Below are 11579 nucleotides of genomic sequence, written 5' to 3'. Positions count from 1 at the left end.
GCTACTTGCAAAAACAAAAAAAAAAATCAACCCCTCCCTGACCATCTGAAGCTGCATACCCAGCAGGGCTCAAGCCAGGTCCCTGCTTTGTCTCTTTATCACTGTGACACACTGTGTGGGTTTCTTGTTTGTGTCTGTCTCTCCGCATTAGAATGTGAGTCCCATGAGGACTCAGTTTTTGTCTGCTCATTCACTGCAACGTCTCCAGCACCTGAAGATGTACCAGGTAAACAGCAGATGTTCAATAAGAATTTATCCCATGAATAAATGAGAAAAGGATCATTTCAGACACCAGCATAGGGTCCAGATGGGGAAGAAGGGATACGAAGGCTAGTTGGTTGGGGCTGTTCCTGCAGCCAACCTTTACTGAGCCCCTTGTGAGTACCAGGCGCTCTTCTAGGTGCTGGAATATGGCAAGGAACGAAACAGGCAGAAATATCTGTGCTTGTGGAGCTGACATTTATTAAAAGTTGGGGAGGCTGGGCACAGTGGCTCATGCCTGTAATCTTAGCACTTTGGGAGGCCAAGGCGGGTGATTGCCTGAGCTCAGGAGTTCCAGACCAGCCTGGGCAACACGGTGAAACCCCATCTCTACCAACACACAAAAAAATTAGCTGGGTGTGGCAGCATGAGTCTGTAATCCCAGTTGCTTGGGAGGCAGAGGTAGGAAAATTACTTGAACCCGGGAGGCGGAGGTTGCAGTGAGCCGAGATTGCACCATTGCACTCCAGCCCTGGCAACAGACTCAAAAAAAGAAAGAAAGTTGGAGAGACAGACTATATGAACAAAATAAATCAGTAAAATTAGTGTAATAGACAAATGCTGAGAGGAAAGAATGAAATAGGGCAGGTGGGAATCGAGTAGTGAGGGTGGTTAAAATCTTAGGCACAGGGCAGGCCACACTTGGAAGGTGACTTTTGAATTAGAGCCTCAAGGTAGAGAGGGAGAGAGCCATAATGTCTAGGGGAAGAGCATACCGGGCAGAAGGAAATGCCAGTGCAGAGGCCGAGGTGGGATGGTGCCTGCCATGTTCAAGGAACATCAGGGCGGCCAGTGTGGCTGGGGCAGAGTGTGGGGAGGGGTAGAAGGTGAGGTCACACAGGTGTTGGGAGGCAGATAGTGCAGGCCAAGGTGACCCATAGGATAGGATTGCAGAGATGGGGGAGAAGGATGACACGCTAGCTAAGAGCTAATATCTGTGGAGTGTCTACCAAACACGAGAGGCACTTTCCTAAGTCTTTTATAGAATTAACACATTTCATCCTCACAGAAGCCTTGGAGGGTAGGTGTACTCTTGAGAATATTTCACTTTGAAAGTAAAATATTCCTATTTTACAGATGAGGAAACAGGCACAGAGAGGCTGAGTAACTTGCTCAAGGTCACACAGCCAGAACAGGGGCAGAGGAACATAAGGCTTAAGACCCGGAAAGAAGAACAGATTTGCAAGGGCAGACAGGTCATTTGGCACCTTGGATCACGCAGAGGAAGAATGGATTCCTCCTGGAACGTGATGTGATGATTGTGTAATTGAGGCCATCAAGTGAGGGAAGGGCTCTCCCTGCAGGGAGAACAGCCCGTGCTTACTCTCAGAGGTTGGAACTGTCTTGGGAACGGTAGATAATTTAGGGTGGCTGCCTCAGAGCCTCTATACATGCCATTCACTCCACCTGGAGGCCCTCTCCCACAGAGGTCGGTCTGGCTTGCTACCTCCTGTCCTTCAGGCCAGCTGTCGCCTCCTTGGGGAAGAACTCCTTGCACACCCTGTGTAAAACAGCATTCCTGTCACCCTCTAGGATCTTGCCCTTCTCTGTTTCTCTTCATAGAGAACTGGTGGTGTCAGGTGGCTAGGATTGCTCGCTATAGCCAAACCACTTAGGTTTTGAATTCCGGCTCTGCCGACTTCCAGCTGTGTGACTTTGGGCAGGTTACTTCTATGTACCTCCACTGCCTCATGTGGAATATGGGGGAAATGCTAATCCCCACCCTTTAACGGTGGTTTGAGGATTCAAGGAGTTAAATGATTCCAACAGTGTGCAGCACATGGTAAGGATCGTATGCCTGGCTTACATGTTTAAATTATTAAAATGTATGCATAGCATACCCACAGGTGTCTGACAGGCCTCTGAAACTGACCATCTCCAAAACTGGCATGATCCCCCTAAAAACTTACTCTCCTGCAAGGCTCCCATTTCAGCTGTCCACAATGCTGTCCTTGTGGGTGACTAGGCACAAACCTAGACTCACTGTGGACCCTTCTCTCACCTCCCCCAGGCATGCTATCTGTCACCAAGTCTATTCTGTGTTCAGACTTTCTCCAGAACCCAGCCACGTCTCGCCAGTCCCACTGCTACCACCATTGTCTACTGCAGTGGCCTCTTCAGCCCTCACTGTTCTCCTCACGACCGCCAGGGGGATCCTTTTAAAATCCTAGTCACAGTCTGTCACCCCTCTGTTCAAACCTCTCGTGGCTCCTGTCTCACATAGAGTCCTGATACTGCCCGAAAAAGCCTGGCTCACTCTGGCCCCCGTTGCTCTGTTCTCATCTCCTGCTGCCTCCCTGCTGTCCCTCTAACCCATGCTGGCCCCTTCTCCCCATGTCACCTGCCAGGTACTCTCCAGCCTCAGGCCCTTCACGCCAGGTACCGCTTCCGCCTAGCTCACTGGTCTCAGATACTCTCAAGCCCAGTTCCTTCACCTCCTTTAGGTCTCTGCCCAGTTGTCCTCTCCTTGGTGACTACTCTGTCCTGAGTCTCCATGTGAAAGTAACAGCTCTCCTCTGCTCGATTTTTTTTGCCAAAGCCCTTACCACCATCTGACGCACTCTTGTACGTGTTTGACTTGTTTCTCGTCTGTCTTCCCCGCTAAGATGTGAGCTCCTGTGGAGCAGGGATTGTCGTCTGTTTTGTTCTCGGCTGTATCTGCAGCACCTGGCCCACAGTAGGCACTCACCAAATGCTTGATAAGTGAAGGTGATGGAAAGAAGTAAACACATCTGAGCAAGGCAGATTACTAGAACTCTTATGAGGGGTCAAGTGGGAGAGGTGACAAAATACAGAGCCCTGCGTGCTGTTGAGGCTGGAGGCCCACCGTCACCTTTCACTTAGCTGATAGGTTCTGTTGCAGCTGGAAGAGGAACTGGTAAAATTGCCTGTCCTCACCACCAGGAGTCACTCTGAACTCTTCAGGCTTCTTGAAACAAGCCTGCCTGCAAACCAAATTCAGTGAGGTCTCTGGTGACCGGACTCTAATCGGACACTTCACGGCTTTGTGACTTGTGTAATTGAACAGGAAGCTCATGTTTTTTTCCAGTTTGCTCTCAGGAAAGAAAGCAGTAACAGGGTGACAGGGAGGGTCCTGTTCTTTGAGGGACATGTGGGGAGGGAGCTGTTGGTATGAGGGCCATTTAGCCTAATGGTGAAACACTTAGCCAGCTAGAACCTGACCGCCTGGCTCCAGGAGCCGGCTCTGCCACTTACAGCTGTGTGGCCTGTAGAAGGTACATAGATATCTGTGCGTCTGCTGCCTCATTTAGAAATTAATGACAGTAAGACTACCTACTTCTTAGAGGCGTGATGAGGGATAAATGAGTCAGTGCCCATAAAAAATAACAGTACAGGTGTACATGCCCTTATCCAAAACCCCTGGGGCCAGCTGTCTTTCCGAATTTCGATTTCTTCAGAATTCTGAAAGGTGACATGATGCATATACGATGTTACATAACACCTCTTAGTAAGCTCTGTGATCGGCTGTGTTCATATTTCTGCAGCAAAATGTATGAACACTCATACTAAGTGAGAATCAATAAAGACCAGAAAGGGCCTTGTTTCATTTTAAATCAGGTTTTGCTGCCAAAAGAGTTAAAAGCAGCTTTCTGTTTTTAGAGCATTTTTGGATTTTGGAATAGCAGATAAGGGACTGTGAACAAAATCAGCAACTAATATTTAGAGTTTATCATACACCTCAGGCATATGATATTTCATACATACAATATCCCTATGAACTACGTATTATTGTTATCCCATTTTACCAATGGGCATATCATTATCCCCATTTTACAGATGAGAAAATTGAGGTACAAAGAGGTTAAAGATTATCGGCCAAGCATGGTGCCTCATGCCTGTAATCCCAGCACTTTAGGAAGCCAGGGAGAGAGGATTGCTTGAGCCTGAGAGTTTCAGAACAGTCTGGGCAATGTAGTGAGACCCCCATCTCTAAAAAATGAAAAAGAATATGCCCAGGGTCACGCAGCTAATAAGTGGCAGAACCAGGATTCAAACACTGGAAGTCTGGCCCTAGTGCCTGGGCAGTTGTCCAGCAGGCCACGTTGCCTCTCAGCTTAGAACAGTGCCTGATGTATATTAAGCTCTCCATAGATGTTAATTATTACTGTCATCAAGAAAGAGAACATTCAGAGCCGAGCACGGTGGCTCGTGCCTGTAATCCCAGCACTTTGGGAGGCCGAGGTGGGAGGTGGGTGGATCTCTTGAGGTCAGGAGTTCAAGACCAGCCTGGCCAACGTAGTGAAACCCCATCTCTACTAAAAATACAAAAGTTAGGCAGGCATGGTGGTGAGTACCTGTAATCCCAGCTGTGCAGGAGGCTGAGGCATGAGAATCGCTTGAACCTGGGAGGCAGAGGTTGCAGGGAGTCAAGATTGTGCCACTGCACTGCACTCCAGTCTGGGCGACAGAGACTCCATCCCAAAAAAAACAAAAACCAAACAAAACAAAGAGAACATTCAGGGACAGTAACAGGACAGAGAGATCAGGTGTTTGGTTTTAGGACGGCCTCATAAAGGAAAAGACCTTTGAGCTGGGACTTGAAAGGTAGATAAGACTGCTAGGCGGAAGAAGGAAGCCCCACGTTGAGTGAGTAGCCTTTGCAAGGGTCTGGCAAAAAAAAAAAAGAACCTGAAAACTTGACATTGAAAAAAAAAAAGAGGGGGGGGGGGGGGGGGGGGGGGGGGGGGGGGGGGGGGGGGCGGGGGGTGGGGGGATTGGGGAGGGAGAAGATACAGATAATGCCCGAGTGAGGGGGATGGAACTAGTTTTCTATTCTTGCTGTAATAAATTATCACAAACTTAGCCACTTAAAACAACACATTTGTTATCTTACAGTTGTGTAAGTCAGAAGTCCCACACTGGTCTCAGTGGGCTGGAATCGAGGTGTTGGCAGAGTTGTGTTCCTTCTGTAGGCTCTAGGGGAAAACCCGTTTCCTGCTCATTCAAGTTGTTGGCAGAATCCAATTCCTTGAGGTTGTAGGACTAAAGTCCTTGTTTCCTTACTGTCTGCCGGCTGGTGGCCATTCCCAGCTTTAAGAGGCTGCCCACAGTCCTTGGCCCTGAGCCCCTTTCCTCCATCTTCAGAGCCAACAATGGCAGGTTGAGTCCCTCTCACATTTTGAATCTCCCCTGCCTCTTCTGTCATCACATCTCTGAGCTACCTTTCTTCATCATCTGCTTTTCAGAGCTCATATGATTAGATTGAATTTACTCAAATCATCTCCCTATCTTAAAAGTTTTAATCCCAGCACTTTAGGAAGCCAGGGAGAGAGGATTGCTTGAGCCTGAGAGTTTCAGAACAGTCTGGGCAATGTAGTAAGACCCCCTCACTACAAATTGAGTCACCTTAATTTCATCTGCAAAGTTCCTTTCTGCTGTGTAGTGTAAATAACACATCCAGGGATTAGGATATGGAGCAGGGGTGGCATCATTTGGCCTACCACAGTCTGCCCTCTGGCCCTCACAGATTGACATTTGTCCCACATGCAAAATACATTCACAGCATCCTAAGGTACCCATAAGTTGTATCCATTACAGGGAGTAGCCCATGCTGGACTGGGGAGCTAGAAGTTAGTCTGGAGATGTTGAGGGAATGATGGTAGGGTTTGAGGACGGAGATGGAAAAAAGATGACAGAAAAAGGAATCTTCCCCCTGCTGACCCCTGCCCCTCCTATGTCCACTGCCTGTCAACTCAGCTGTTTGCTCTCCAGGTACCCCTGGGATGGCGTGAGCACTCCCCCAGCGATGGACCCATCTGTGACGCTGTGGCAGTTTCTGCTGCAGCTGCTGAGAGAGCAAGGCAATGGCCACATCATCTCCTGGACTTCACGGGATGGTGGTGAATTCAAGCTGGTGGATGCAGAGGAGGTGGCCCGGCTGTGGGGGCTACGCAAGAACAAGACCAACATGAATTACGACAAGCTCAGCCGGGCCTTGCGGTACTACTATGACAAGGTACAGTCTCTTAGACCAGAGCTGGGACCCCCGACATAAATATATAAATAGATATAAATATGAGAGAGATTTATTTTATTTTGTTTTAATTGCTATAGCTATGAATATTTATACCAGTATTTTTAATATTCTTGTCTAATTGCTATTAGTTACTTCATTTTCTTACCACTTTAGCTTCAGCCTCCACAGTGGTATTAATAAGGAGGCCTCCTCACCCTGTACTCTGCAGTGACCTTGCCCTGTTCACTTCTGTGTCATTAGCTTCAAATAATCCTCTGTATGAATAATTCATCACCCCATCCATCTACATTAATTTACTTTCTTCCAGCATTTATATCAGTTACTTCATTTTCTTATCTTATTGCATTTGCTAGTCTCCAGAACTGTGTCCTGACAACCACCCACAAGGCCTGGCCTGTGAACCCCTGGTTCTTGGAGCCAGGAGGAAGACTTTCCCATACCTATTCCCCTTCATGGGCCCCACTGTGAAGAGGAGGTTATAGGACTGAAGTCCCTGCTGGGTGGGGGAGGGAAAATCAGATAGATGGACTCTGGAGAGTGACAGAGGGGAGACTTGGAGAGGGGTTGATGGGAAGGGGCTTAAAGAAAGAATTGTCGGCTGGGCGTGGGGGCTCATGCCTGTAATCCAACACTTTGGGAGGCTGAGGCAAGCGGATCATTAGGCCAGGAGATCAAAACCATCCTAGCCAACATGGTGAAACCCTGTCTCTACTAAAATTACAAAAATTAGCCAGGCATGGTGGCACATGCCTATAGTCCCAGCTACTCGGGAGGCTGAGGCAGGAGAATTGCTTGAACCCGGGAGGCAGAGGTTGCAGTGAGCCAAGATCACACCACTGCACTCTAGCCTGGGCAACAGAACAAGACTCCAGCTCAAAAAAAAAAATTGCTGTGGGGAGAAGAGAGAAAGGGGAGAAACTGGGGAGGGATACAGACAAGGGGATTCTAGAGGGAGAGGAAATGGGCTGGGAGGGGAACTTACAGAGACAGGAAAGCCGGAGAGGGGCAAGTAGAAAGAAGCCACTAGGAGAAGAGAAACGCCACTCGGCCCCTCTTCTCCCCGACACCCTGCCTCCAGCCTACCCCTTTCCTCTAAGGCCCTCTGTTCCTCTCCTCCCTTTCTAGAACATCATCCGCAAGGTGAGCGGCCAGAAGTTCGTCTACAAGTTTGTGTCCTATCCTGAAGTCGCAGGGTGCTCCACTGAGGACTGCCTGCCCCAGCCAGAGGTGTCTGTTAACTCCGCCATGGCGAATGTGGCCCCTGCCGCTATACATGCCACCCCAGGGGACACTGCCTCGGGAAAGCCGGGCACTCCCAAGGGTGCAGGAATGGCAGGCCCAGGCAGTTTGGCACGCAGCAGCCGGAACGAGTACATGCGCTCCGGCCTCTATTCCACCTTCACCATCCAGTCCCTGCAGCCGCAGCCACCCCCTCATCCTCGGCCTGCTGTGGTGCTCCCCAGCGCAGCTCCTGCAGGAGCAGCAGCACCCCCCTCGGGGAGCAGGAGCACCAGTCCAGCCCCCTTGGAGGCCTGCTTGGAGGCTGAGGAGGCCGGCTTGCCTCTGCAGGTAAGGACTGGCATATAGAAATTCAGTAAGAGGAAGTGGTAAAGAGGAGGGATGTGTAATCCCCAGATGTTGAGGGAGGCTGGTAGAAGAGACATAGCGGTCCTGTTAAAAGAGATAGTGGTGGAAGGAAGAACACAGACATCCTCTTAGAAGGAGGGGTGGGACAGAGAGCTACACAAATCCAGAAACAGAAAGGGGAGAATACTGTGCTACAGTTAGTAGCTGCAGAAAATGTAGGTGCCCGGAATATATTTGTTAAATGCACTGGTTCTCACACTCTAGCGCTCATCAGAATCACCTGGAGGGCTTGTTGAACCACAGATTGCTGGGCACACCCCCAGAGTTTCTGAATACGTGGGGCAGGGGAGGGGCCCAAGAATTTGCATTTTTGTTTCCAAACGAGGGAGATGCTGCTGGTCTGGAGGAAGGTAAATTTTTTAAAACCACTGTTTCAATGAATGAGGATGGTATCCCTCAGATTCCTACCCACTTCAGGTCGTCTCACCCCAAGTCCCCTGTCCCATAGGAGGACCTGCCCCAGAGGAAGCCCTGCTTCCTTGACAAAGTCCTAGGTCCTGTTGGAGGACCTGCTCTGTTGGGCAGTCATGCCCCAGTACCAAGTGCCACCTTCCCTGGGAAATCACTGGATGGTCCACAGGAGAAAGTGTCTCTACCGCAACAATCCTCACGCACCCTCTGTGCCCGCTTCTCTCCCAGGTCATCCTGACCCCGCCCGAGGCCCCAAACCTGAAATCGGAAGAGCTGAATGTGGAGCCGGGTTTGGGCCGGCCTTTACCCCCAGAAGTGAAAGTGGAAGGGCCCAAAGAAGAGTTGGAAGTTGTGGGGGAGAGAGGGTTTGTGCCGGAAACTACCAAGGCAGAGCCAGAAGTCCCTCCACAGGAGGGCGTGCCAGCCCGGCTGCCCGCGGTTGTTATGGACACCGCAGGGCAGGCAGGCGGCCCCGTGGCTTCCAGCCCGGAGGTCTCCCAGCCGCAGAAAGGCCGGAAGCCCCGGGACCTAGAGCTTCCACTCAGCCCGAGCCTGCTGGGTGGGCCGGGACCTGAACGAACTCCAGGATCGGGAACTGGCTCCGGCCTCCAGGCGCCGGGGCCAGCGCTGACCCCGTCTCTGCTTCCTACGCATACATTGGTGAGTGCCTGCGGAGAGGTGGGGCGGCCGGGCAGCCAGCACCAATGAGATTGGCATGTGGCGGTGACTGACAGGAATCAGAGGAGGGCAAGTGTGGTTGTCCCTGAAGAGGGTGGAGCCTTCGAGTATGATTGACTGGGCTGACGCTGGGCTAGAGGGATGGGGACTTTTGTGGGTGGGACCGAGGGGCATTCTGTGGGACTATTTCTGGATTGGGGTGTGGCTTAAGAAACCTGAGCCGGGATTTTTGGTCTGGGATTTGCATATTGGGTTTCACGGGTGGGACATGAGTTGGAAGTTGACCCTGAGCTGTTGGGATGGTGCCTTGAGAGGTTTGAGAGCAGCATGTGGATAGGGTCTTCTGGGTGGTCTTGACCAATAAGGTCTCAGCAACTGAGGGTGGGCTCTCGGGAGTGGGGAGGAGGTGTCTGCAGAATTTGAGAGACCATAGGCGTGGCCTCTGTGGTTACCGTCCAGATGTGTGCACTTTGGGGGAGTGCCCTTGGGAGTGTGAGTGGGAAATCTGTGGTGGGGCTGGGACCAGGTCCCTTCCATCTTCCCACATCTACCCTCCACTCATGAGCTCCGACCACCCCTTCCCCACAGACCCCGGTGCTGCTGACACCCAGCTCGCTGCCTCCCAGCATTCACTTCTGGAGCACCCTGAGTCCCATTGCGCCTCGGAGCCCAGCCAAGCTCTCCTTCCAGGTAGGATCCTCTTTCCCCGTTTTGGACAGGGTAAGAGACCCAAGAATGGCCCCCATCTGTGACCTCTCCCTCTTTCTGCCTTCAGTTTCCGTCCAGTGGCAGCGCCCAGGTGCACATCCCTTCCATCAGCGTGGATGGCCTCTCGACCCCCGTGGTGCTCTCCCCAGGGCCCCAGAAGCCATGACTACCACCACCATCACCACCCCCTCTGGGGTCACTCCATCCATGCCCCTGAACGTCTTTCCAGCCAGCCATCTCAAGGACAAACATAGTTCACCTGAAAGACTCATGCTCTGAATGTGGTGGGGTGGGGATCCTTGGGAAGAATTACTCCCAAGAATAACTCTCATTAACTCTTCCACAGAAAACACACACAGCTTCCACAACTTCTCTCTTTTCTGTCAGTCCCCCAGTGGCCGCCCTTACACGTCTCCTACTTCAATGGTAGAGGCGGTTTATTTATTTATTTTTTGAAGGCCACTGGGAGGAGCCTGACCTAATCTTTTAGGGTGGTTAGGACATCTCCCCACCTCCCCACTTTTTTCCCCAAGACAAGACAATCGGGGTCTGGCTTGAGAAGGACCTTTCTTTCTTTATTTCTCAGCCTGCCCTTGGGGAGATGAGGGAGCCCTGTCTCCATTTTGGGATGTGGGTAGAAGAGTTAGTTTGTTTTGTTTTTATTATTCCTGGCCATACTCAGGGGTCCAGGAAGAATTTGTACCATTTAATGGGTTGGGAGTCTTGGCCAAGGAAGAATCACACCCTTGGAATAGAAATTTCCACCTCCCCAACCTTTCTCTCAGACAGCTTATCCTTTTTCAACCAACCTTTTGGCCAGGGAGGAATGTCTCTTTGTTCTTCTCCCCCCTGAGAAGCCATTCCTTTGTCTGCCAAACTCCCTGGGGTCCTGTCTGTTTCCTCCCAATGGAGGGTTTTTTGGGGGGTGGTCCCCGTCTGGGGGGCCCCTCCAGCCAGTACTCCAGGTCTCCCTGTCTCTCCCCTCCCCCGCCATTTTGATAGTATAATCTATTTTTAAATGGGACTTTTCAATAGGGGAGAGGGGATCATCTCTTCCTATATTTGGTGGGGTGGGTGGGAAGGAAGGGATTTGGGGGGGAATCTTCCTGCCACCTCCCCCCCGCAAGTGTTTATTTTTGATACCAAACGTGTATTTTCAGTTCCCTCCCTCCCAGCCCCCCAATTTCCTGCGGGCGGGTACGAAGGACCCTTTAAATGTCCCTGGAGTTGGGAGGGAGGAATGGGGGACATAAAGCCTGTCCTGTCTCTATTCTAGCAGGAGAGAGTGGGTTCAGAAGACTCCTGGGCTCACCTCCTGTCAGTGCTGGCCCAGTCCAGGCCTCGGGACCTGGGGGTTGGTGATTTGGGGGACGGTGCTACACTCGTCTCCAGTGTTTGTTTTACTTCCCCAAAATGGACCTTTTTTTTTCTAAGAGTCCCAGAGAATGGGGAATTGTTCCTGTAAATATATATTTTTCAAGGTGATGCTAGAGGCTGCTGGCACTTTTTGTCAGATGTTGTCAGGACTAGCTGAGTGTGACAAGTGTGACAGTGTGTGGAGGGTGTGAGGCAGAGGTTGACTGTAAGAGATGGTGTGATGGTGTGTGTGAGAGAGTAGGGACTGCATATTGTAACCATGTGTGTGTCAGAGGTGTGGAAAGCTGTGATTGTGTGTGAGAGAGTACAGAAATTGTGACCACAGACTTTTGATGGTATATCTGTGTGAGAAATTGTGGCTGTGTTTCAGAAAATCACTGAGCCTGGACAAGTAGCCAAGGTGCCATATAAGAACCTGCGATGGTATACACAAAATAATGTTTACGAGAAGGAATGGGGACTGCCACCCTGTCCCTGTTTGATGGTGAGCAAGTCGGAC

The 11579-nt window shown here is 50.8% G+C and overlaps 1 protein-coding gene across 1 annotated transcript in view; it reads left to right on the top strand.

Moving 5' to 3' along the window:
- The window catches only part of ELK1 (ETS transcription factor ELK1), a 13894-nt gene extending 2705 nt beyond the window's left edge, over positions 1-11189 (top strand). The window contains exons 2-6 of the mRNA XM_017517783.2: positions 5995-6238; positions 7385-7828; positions 8546-8977; positions 9584-9685; positions 9771-11189. Coding sequence (XP_017373272.1) covers positions 6029-6238; positions 7385-7828; positions 8546-8977; positions 9584-9685; positions 9771-9869 — 1287 coding nt within the window. The 5' untranslated portion in view covers positions 5995-6028 and the 3' untranslated portion in view covers positions 9870-11189. The remainder of the gene's footprint in view (positions 1-5994; positions 6239-7384; positions 7829-8545; positions 8978-9583; positions 9686-9770) is intronic.
- Positions 11190-11579: the final 390 nt, after the last annotated feature.

Source organism: Cebus imitator, unplaced genomic scaffold (assembly GCF_001604975.1).
Source record: "Cebus imitator isolate Cc_AM_T3 unplaced genomic scaffold, Cebus_imitator-1.0 Scaffold647, whole genome shotgun sequence".
In the NCBI taxonomy this organism is placed as follows: domain Eukaryota; kingdom Metazoa; phylum Chordata; class Mammalia; order Primates; family Cebidae; genus Cebus; species Cebus imitator.
Note: the sequence above shows the minus strand (reverse complement) of the source record. Positions and strands in the feature narration are given on the sequence as shown.